The sequence below is a fragment of the Megascapheus bottae genome, chromosome 6, assembly GCF_031878675.1.
Source record: "Megascapheus bottae isolate mThoBot1 chromosome 6, mThoBot2.hap1, whole genome shotgun sequence".
NCBI classification, from domain to species: Eukaryota; Metazoa; Chordata; class Mammalia; order Rodentia; family Geomyidae; genus Megascapheus; species Megascapheus bottae.
This window is the reverse complement of record NC_143514.1, coordinates 68,886,330-68,896,178: the sequence shown is the minus strand read 5'-3', so window position 1 is coordinate 68,896,178 and position 9,849 is coordinate 68,886,330. Positions and strand designations below refer to the sequence as shown.

Genomic DNA, 9,849 nt, shown 5'->3' with positions numbered 1-9,849 from the left:
GAGGAGGACAAGTTGCAAGTCAAAGCACATGGATGGTCCAGGTCTGGGATGCTCTCTCCTTGTCCAGCTCCCACAGCACCACGTGATCCCGATCATAGCCACGGCCACCTGAGGGAAGGCGGGAGGAGGTGTTCAGAGGCAGTCAGAGAGATCTGGGGCAATGCTGGCCTTGGACCCCTCACGTGCCCAATCCCACGCACACAGCCCATATTACCCTTCACATCCAGGATCTGTCCTTCAAACATCTGGCTGCAGATGTGACCCAACGCATCAATGCTCCATGTCTGGCGTGGCAGGCGGCTCTCTGCCCACAGCACCACCTTCGAGCCAGGGCTGGGAGGTCCAATCACCTGCAGACTCATGGCAGGGGCCATCTGAGACCCCAGCTGGTGGTTAGGCACTGTTTTCCTTACAAGGGTTCTCTGGGTGTGTAAATTCTGATACGGCTGGGACCCCAGGCAAGTCTCTCCATCCTCTGCTAGGTTTTTTGTTTGTTTTTGTTTAAGGGTTTAACATGAGAAACCACAGATGGGCTGAAAAAAATATTAGCTCCCCCAGGAAATCTTCTTTGATCAATTTCTCAAAGCATAGGCTTTAATAGCAGACAAAAACTCTGCATATACATTAGCTGTGTGACTTTCAGCAATTACTGACCTCTTTGTGCTCTGATTTCCACACATACACACTGAAGAGTATAATAGGATCTGTCCATAGGGCTAAGGATTATAGAGGCATTTGTGTAGAGGGCTTTGTATAACAATGGAACACAGCAAGTATTCTCACACCCATAAAACAATGAGCTACAAAGCACTGGTTACTTTCCTTCTCTTTTGGCCTTGCTAGTCCTAGAAAATTTCTGGGATATTTATAACTTAGGGCCCTCGCATTTGCTGTTCCTCTGCCTGAAGTTTTCCTCCCTCAGACACATTCCCGGATGGCTGCATTCCCTCAAGTGAAACTCCCTATCCTTTTTTATTTTATTGCCAGTCCTGGGGCTTGAACTCAGGGCCTAGGCACTGTCCCTGAGCTTCTTTGGCTCAAGGCTAGCACTCTACCACTTGGGCTACAGCACCACTTGCAACTTTTTTTTCTGTGTAAGCCGTACTGAGGAATTGAACCCAGGGCTTCATGTATGTTAGGCAAGCACTCTACCCCTAAGCCACATTCCCACCTCTTGGAGTCTTAGATTTTTCTACCTTGTGTTTGAACTGCAAATCTCCAGATGGGTGCAGTGACTCATGCCTATAATCCTAGCTACTCAGGAGGCTGAGATCTGAGGATAATGGTTCAAAGCCAGCCCAGGTACTACAAAGCTGTGAGACTCTTATCTCCAATTAACCTCTAGAAAATGAGAAGTGGGGCTCTGGCTCAAGGGGTAGGGCAGTAGCATTGAGCTAAAGAGCTCAGGGACAGTGCCCAAGCCCAGAGTTCAAGCCCCATGACCCCTCCTGCAAAAAATCTCCAGATATCAGCCTCCTGAGTAACTAGAATTGCAGGTGCGAGCCACCAGAAGCCAGCTTGCTCATTCTTTCTTTCTTTCTTCTTTTCTTTTTGCATTTTCCATTAGCATCAACTAGTTGTACATGGGGATTCATTCTGATTTGTCCACATATGCATACAATGTAACCTTGAGGAGACTCTCCAACCTCCATCACTATCCTTCCTATCCTTTCCTCCTCCTGGAGATAAACTCTAGGGTTCCTTCCAGCAATATAAGAGTCTGTGAATAGGGACTGTACACATAGCCTTGTACATAGACATACAGCCAACAGGGACTCCCACATGCATAAAATTTTTATTTTTAATTTTTTTGTCAATCTTGGGGTACTCGGGACCTGGGCACTGTCCCTGAGCTTTTTCACTCAAGGCAAGTACTCTATCACTTGAGCCATGCCTTCACTTTTAGCTTTTTGCTAGTTAATTGGAGGAGAGTCTTATAGACTTTCCTGACCTGGCTGGCTTCAAACCATGATCCCCAAATCTTAGCCCCTTGAGTAGCTGGGGATTACAGGTGTGAGCCACCCGCGCCCAGCCCACCTTTCGTTCTTGATTTGTCTTTTCCCCCTCTCACTGTCCTGTCACCCAACATAGTAAACTATTTCTCAGGTAAGTTGTTCCTGTCTTCCTCTCCCCCGGGACGGAAGACCCAGGAGGGCAGGAGCCCTTTCGCCTTCCGCTGATCTAGTCTAGCCTGGCACAAGAAAGAAGTGCTCAGAAAAACACAGAGCGGAGATCATTATCAAGAGCATGCAGCATTCTCTACTCCCCTGACCGGGCTGGGCTCCCACGGATAGGTTTGCAAATAGTTGGGGCTCAGCAGTCCTGGGCCATCTCCTAAAACATACCTGGTTCTTCAGCAGCCCGTCCTCATAGAACCAGATGCAGCTGCCCCTGTCTTGGGGCCCGGAGACAACCACACGGCCTGCCTTCATGTCCTCCACACGGTCTGGCACTGCCAGGAATCCCCCCAGTGCTGAATTCCACAGGCGGAAGTAGGCTCGGCGCTGGTGGGATGAAGAGGCAGAGTCCGGAGATCAAAGACAGGCATGACCTCCCAGCCTCACCTCTCTGCGTCCTCCAAGACCAGGCCCCCAAACCCTGCTTCTAAGTCTCCCCTTCTTATGCACATAGACTGTGGACACATACACACATACACATACACACACGGTTCCAAGTCCAGAGACACCCATGCCGGTGGGGACGTCTAGGGCCCTTGAAGTCATGGCACAGAAGTTCACAGAGGGCAAAGGCACACTTCCATGCAGCTGCCAGACTCACACACCCTAAACAACCCATCCCAGCCTACACCATGCCAGTCATTATAGAAGCATGTGGAGGGCTTCAGATGTGCGTGCGTACAGGCGCGCGCGCGCGCGCGTGCACACACACACACACACACACAGAAAAGAAAAGAAAAAAATATCACAGCTAGAGCTGGGTTCCGATGGCTCACACTTATAATCTTAGCTACTTAGGAGGCTGAGATCTGAGGATTGCAGTCCAAATCCAGCTCAGGCAGGAAAATCTGTGGACCCTTATCTCAAATAAACTAACAACTCAGAAAAATACAGAAGCAATGCTATGGCTCAAGTGGTAGAGTGCTAACTTGAGCAAAAGCTCAGGGAAGAGCCCAGGCCCAGAGTTCAAGCCTCAGGCCTGGCGGAGGGGGCAGGGGAGGGGGTGGGAATCACCACTAATGTGGTCTGAATGCCCTTCCCACTCCTGCCCTGGTCTGAGTGCTTCCCACTTATGCCCTGGTCAGAAGGTTCTACCACATTCCTGGTCTCTAGGCTTCACACTACATGCTGTCCCCCATTTTTTTTTTTTTTGCCAGTCCCAAGGCTTGAACTCAGGGACTAAGCACTGTCCTTGGACTTTCTCAAGGCTAGAACTCTACCACTTGAGCCACAGCACCACTTTCAGCTTTTTTCTATGTCTGTGGTTCCAAGGAATGGAACCTGGGTCTTTGTGCATGCTAGGCAAGAACTCTACCACTCGGCCAAACTCCCGGCCGCTCTCCCCATTTTAAAGATCAGGAAATGGAGGTCTCTGAGGGACAATACTTGCCCAAAATTGCATAGCAAATCCTTGTCCACTTGTCTGGGCCTCTATTTCCCCATCTGTAAAATGTGAGGGCTGGAGATAACCTCCAGGGTTCCTTCCAGTAATATAAGAGTCTGTGAATGGGGACTATACACACAGCCTTGTACACAGACATACAGTCAACAGGGTCTCCAACACGCATACAAGCACTCACAGTTCATACTCACAGATGTGCACACCCAAGTGCAGGTACACACAGACAGACAGACACACACACACACACACACACACACACACACAGACCCCATGCCACCCCAGAACTGCATGCATGTGGTAAAAAGACTGGGGAGAAAATTCTCAGTCCTGTGTGGAAAAACCTAGGTACATAATCAACCAACTCATTCACTATATATATATATATATATATATATATATATATATATATATATATATTTCCTTAAGACAAAGTACAAAGTAAAGCCAGGTACTGGTGGCTCATACCTGTAATCCTAACTACTCAGAGGCTAAGATCTGAGGCTGAAAGTTCAAAGCCAGCCCAGGCAGACAAATCCATGAGACTCTTATCTCTAACCAGCAAAAAGCTGGAAATAGAGCTGTGATTCAAGTGTAATTTGTTCAAGAGCCCTAACCTTGAACAAATAAGCTCAGGCCATAATGTCCAGACCCTGAATTCAAGCCTCAGGACTGACATTAAAGGGGAGAGAGCAAGAAAACTCTATGTACAGCCATATCTCTGACTATATGGCATTTTGTCTGGTCTCACAAGCTAAGCAGGGTTGGGCCTGGGTTAGACAAGGGGCCCAACTTTTGTGACACACATGCCCAGACAGGCACACACAGGGACAGGCCCACCCTGGCACAGCTACCCGATGTACTACCTACCTGCTTGATGGGATAGAGGGAGCCCACCCTCTGTGTGCCACTGTAGGTCAGCCAGTTGGTGATCTCACAGCTGCCCACCAGCCACTGGCGGCCTCTGAAGTCACTGTGCTCACACAGCACCCAGCTGTACTCCGCAAGTGCCAGGAACAGAGGGAAAGACAGACAGACAGACAGACAGAGGAGCAGCAATGTCAGAATAACCCCCACCTCCTCCACTCTTGCATGATGGGTGCAGGGTCCCCAGGGGACATGAGGTGGGGCCGGGGGGGGGGGCAGAAGGAGGCTGGAAAGTTCATATGGGTTTACAAGGCAAAGTGGGAACTCTGAGAAACCATAGGGTTTGAGTCCAAGCCCTAAGAGGAAGAGACTCTCCCCAGCCTGAGTATACCCCCTCTCCCTGCCAGCAGCCCCCCCCCAAATGCTTCCCCCTCAGCCCCACTCACATGCCCCCCTTGATCCGCACGGACAGCACGTGGTTATTGAAGCCCTCGGCCTGTAGACTCCGCACTTCCCCTCGAAGCTCGATCTCCTTCCCCTCAAAGCACTCCAAGCCATACAGGAAAATGGCAGGCTCTGAAAAGTGCTAGGACAAGGGTAGAGGAGGGGTGAGGCCAGGAGAGAACCCAGGCCCCCACAGTTCCAACACAGGGACCCCCAGATGTGTTCTGAGGACCTCTATAGCTCCTGAGACTGCTTACTGCCAGTGGCTGTCCCCAGATTCCCCATCCAGTCCACACTGGTGACAGACAGGCCCCAGCTTTCCTGCAAACATGGTCTCTGGTGAATGCCATTTCTAAAAACTAATGGCCTGTGGCTCTCCCCTGTAATCCTACTTTACTCAGGAGGCTGAAATTTGGAAGATCAGGGTTTAAAGCCAGCCCAGGCAAGAAAATCTTTTGAAACTCATCTCAAATTAACCAGCAAAAAGCTGGAAGTAGAGCTATGTTTCAAGTGCTAGAGTGACAGCCTTGAATGAAAAGCTAAGGGATAGAGTCCAGGCCCAGGGTTCAAGCGCCAGTGCAAGCATAAAAACAAAATAAAAATGAATGCCCAGGACAGAAACTTAAGAGTTCACTCTCTTTTTCTCTCTCTGTCTCTGTCTGTCTGTCTGTCTCGCTCCCTCTCTCTCTAAATATGTATGTATGTATATTATACACCTACATGCATACATACACATATCTATGTATTTTGCTAGTCCTAGGGCTTGAACTCAGGGCCTGGATATTGAGCTTCTTTTGCTCAAGGCTAGCACTCTACCACTTGAACCACAGTACTACTTCCAGCTTTTTCTGTGTATGTGGTACCAAGGAATCGAACCTAAGGCTTCATGTATGCTAGGCAAGCACTCTACCACTAGGCCACACTCCTGGCCCTTCATTCTCTATTTACCCCTTCCTATCCTCACAAGGTGCCTAACTGTACAATAATACCAATCACAATAGTGAGGCTCATCTCCCAGGCTCACTACATGTCAGACCTTGGGCCAAGGGCTCTACCTGCTCTCACTGTAAATCAACAACTCTGTAAAGTAGAGGTTATCATGATCCCCATCTCCCCCCTGGATTTTTGTTGTTGTTGTTGTTGTTTGTTTGTTTCCAGTTCTGGAGCTTGAACTCAAGGCCTGAGCACTGTCCTTGGGCTTTCTCAAGGCTAGTGCTCTACCCCTTGAGCCACAGCACCATGTCTGGCTTTTTCTGTGTATGTGTGGTACAGAGAATGAACCCAGGACTTCATGCATGCTAGGCAAGCACTCTACCACTTGGCCACACTCTCCATCGTGTTTGTTTTTGTGGGTTGTTTTATTTTAAATCAGTCATTGGACTTGGACTCAGGGCCTGGGCACTGTCCCTGAGTTCTTTTCACTCATGGCTAGCTACAGCTCCACTTCATGTTTTCTGGTGGTTAATTGGAGATTAAAAGACACGGGGATTTTCTTACCTGGGCTGGTTTCAAACTGTGATCCTCAGATCTCAACCTCCTGAGTAGCTATGATTACAATTGTGAGCCACCAGTGCCCTGCTATAACCCACTTTTAACAACCAGGAAACACAGAAGGTGAACTTGCTTCTTCAAAGCCCCAAAGCTGGGCTTCAGACCCTCATCTACCTGTCCTCAGACCCCAGCCTGTGTGGCCGTGAGGGATGCAGACTGCAGAACCAGTCCTGCCTGTTTCCAGTGATGTAACTTGGAGCAAGTTAGGAAGCAGGGGGTCGGGAGAGGGCCACTGCCACAGCTGTGTGCCTCAGCTCCCATATCTAGCCTCTCAGGCTATGGTAAGAGTCTAAGGCTTTGGTACTTGGGGAACTTGTGCTTGTTCTATGCCTAACCCACATCAGCTGTTTTGACTGCTGACACCCCGTCAGTTACTCAGTCCTCCAGTAGGACTGCCACCTGTCTTGCCATTTCTTCCCAATCCATTCCTGTCATGGAAGCCATCTTCCCAGGAGATCCTGAAGTCTCTTGCTGCACAGAACATCACCTGGTCACTGCTGATGGCAGGCCCACCCTGGTGTCAGCGTCCCTGTCCCCACACTACCTCTAATCTAGATACCCCAATCACACTGTAACCTTTAGGTCTATGTGACCCTGGCTTCCTTGATGGCAGGGCTGTGTCCCCAGACCTATCTCAGCAGATCCTTCATAAACTTAGTGTGCTGAACTGGCCTGTAAGGCACAAGGTCAAGGACAAACAGAGAAGTTCTGACGAAGACTGAGTTTAGACCCTGCCAGTCCTCCTCTGGGGAAGACAAGACTTTTTGCATAGGACTCTCCCAGCAGGACACTGCCTCTGGGGTTGCCCAGCCCTGGACTGGGGGACTTACCAGAGGGACTTTCCGCAGAGAGCCCAGGACTGTGGAAGCTAGGCAGCCCATGGCTGTGAGAGTGGGGAACTCGCCCTCGGAGAGAATGTGCTGGTCTCCCTCGAAATTCTTCTCATCAAAAAGGATCCAGCTGCAGAGGGAAAAAGTAAAGGAAGGTAGGCGGTCATCCAGGCATGCCAAGCCTACCCTGAGGGCCAGGAGGAGAGGACCAGAATAAAGTAGCATGCACTACAGCAGCAGAGACAGGTTAGACTCATGAAAGGACTGCAAGAAATTCTATTGCCCCAATGGAGGAGAATTCAGCAGTATCCAGCAACATACTACGTAATTACTCAGCAGCCTCGTACCTAGCTAGGAGTCTATCTCAAAGGCATCCTTCAAAAAATGTAACATAAATTGAACTGGTAGGCAAGAATGGGCTAGGAAAAGATGGGGAGAATGATGGAAGGGGTGACACTGACCAACATGCATTATGCTCATATCCAGCTTCTGAAATTGAAACCCCTTTGTATGACTAGATAATAAAAATAAATAAATGTTGCCAGGCAGTCAGGGTACTACCCTGTAATCCTATTTACACAGGAGGTTGAGATCTGAGGATCATGGTTCAAAGCCAGCCAGGGCAAAAAAGTCTTTGAGACCCTTATCTCCAATTAACCACCTCCCCCCCCCCCAAAAAAAAAGAAAGAAAGAAAGAAAGCCAGACCTTGAGGTCAAGCCCTAGGACTGGAAAAAAATAAAATAATAGGGCTGGGAGTTTTGGCCTAGTGGTAGAGTGCTTGCCTAGCATGCATAAAGACCCGGGTTCGATTCCTTGGTACCATATACATAGAAAAGCCAGAAGTGGTGCTATGGCTCAAGTGAGGAAAAGCCCAAGGACAATCAGTGTTCAGGTCTGAATTCAGAACTGGCAAAATAAATAAATAAAAATAAAAGAATCATAAATAAAAGAATAAATTATATATATATGTGTTTTTTGTTTTTGTTTTTCCAGTTCTGGGGTTTGACCTCAGGGTATAGGCTGGGTCCCTGAGCCTTTTTGTGCTCAAGGCCAGTGCTCTACCACTTGAGCCATAGCACTACTTCCCGTTTTTCTTTTCTTTTTGGCCGTTGTGGGCTTGAACTCTGGGCCTGCATGTTGTCCCTGAGCTCTTTAGCTCAAGGCTAGCACTCTCCCCCTTGAGCCTCAGCGCTACTTTCAGTTTTCTGGTAGTTAATTTGAGATAGCAGTCTCACGAACTTTTTGTGCCAGGCTGGCCTTGAACCACAACTCTCAGATCTCAGCCTCCTGAGTAGCTAGGATTACAGGCATGAGCCACCTGCACCCAGCCACTACTTCCAGCTTATGAGGGGTTAATTAGAAATAAAAGCATCATGGGGATTTTTCTGCCCAAGTTAGCTACAAACCATGATCCTTAGATGTCAGCCTCCTCAATAGCTAGGATTACAGGTGTGAGACACCAGCACCAGGCTAGCAAAAAGACTTTTGTCTTCATGTACTAATTCCACTGGAAGGAGCCAGAGTTCTTCAGAAAGTGGTTCGTGGGTGTAGGAAATATACAAAATGAGCTGGGTGCGGTGGCTCATGCCTGAAATCCTAGCTACTCAGGATACTGAGATCTGAGGATAGTGGTTCAAAGCCAGCCCAGGCACTAAAGTCTCTGAGACTCTTATCTTCAATTAACCACTAGAAAGCCAGGAGTGGCACTGTGGCTCATGAGGTAGGGTGGTAGCCTTGGGCTGAAGAGCTCAGGGACAGCACCCAGGCCCAGAGTTCAAGCCCCATGACTGACCAAAAAAAAAAAAAAAAGAAACAAGAAAATTCCCAAAACTTTTGTGGTCGGATCAAGAGGACCCCATGACAACCTGACAATATTACCATTAGCCGAAGATAGAATCATTTGAGCATATAAAAGAACAGTAATTGCCTATAATGTAGCTCAATGGCAAAGCACTTGACTAGCAAGTGCAACATCCTGAGTTTGATGACCAGCACCAAAAATAGAAAATATAACAAAAAAAGAAAAAGAAAGAAAAAGCAGAAGGTGGGCTCTGGTGTTCACACCTTAAATCCTAGCTACCAGGAGGCTGAGATCTGAGGATCATAGTTCAAACCCAGCCCAAGCAGGAAAGTTCATGAGACTCTCCCCCACTCCTAGTCCTGAGGTTTGAATTCAGGGCCTGGGCATTGTCCTTGGGTGTTCTCAAGGCTAGAGCTCTACCACTTGAGCCACAGTACCATTTCCAGCTTTTTCTGTGTATGTGGTACTGAGGAATTGAACCCAGGGCTTCATGCGTGCTAGGCATGAGACTCTTATCTTCAATAAAATAACTACTCAGAAAAAAATGGAAGTAGCACTGTGGCTTAATTGGCAGAGGGCTAGCTTTGAGCACAAAGAGGCTGTAATCCTCCCTACTGAAGAAGCTAAAATTTGAGGATCATGGTTCAAAGCCACACTGAGTAAGAAAGTCCATAAAACTCTTGTCTTCAATTAACTACAGAAAAACCAGAAGTGGAGTCGTGGCTCAAGTGGTAAAAATGACACCCAGGCTCTGAGTTTACCCCCAGGATTCTACTCTA

At 48.4% G+C, this 9,849-nt stretch overlaps 1 protein-coding gene across 2 annotated transcripts in view; it reads right to left on the bottom strand.

Moving 5' to 3' along the window:
* Positions 1–9,849, bottom strand: part of Crybg2 (crystallin beta-gamma domain containing 2) — a 31,596-nt gene continuing 21,747 nt past the window's right edge. For both annotated transcript variants that reach the window (XM_090333851.1, XM_090333850.1), the window contains 6 exons: positions 7,269–7,398; positions 4,890–5,029; positions 4,447–4,570; positions 2,346–2,504; positions 215–374; positions 1–108 (listed from right to left, as the gene is read on the bottom strand). In XM_090333851.1, the coding sequence (XP_090189977.1) occupies positions 20–108; positions 215–374; positions 2,346–2,504; positions 4,447–4,570; positions 4,890–5,029; positions 7,269–7,398 (802 nt within the window). In that variant the 3' untranslated portion in view covers positions 1–19. The remainder of the gene's footprint in view (positions 109–214; positions 375–2,345; positions 2,505–4,446; positions 4,571–4,889; positions 5,030–7,268; positions 7,399–9,849) is intronic.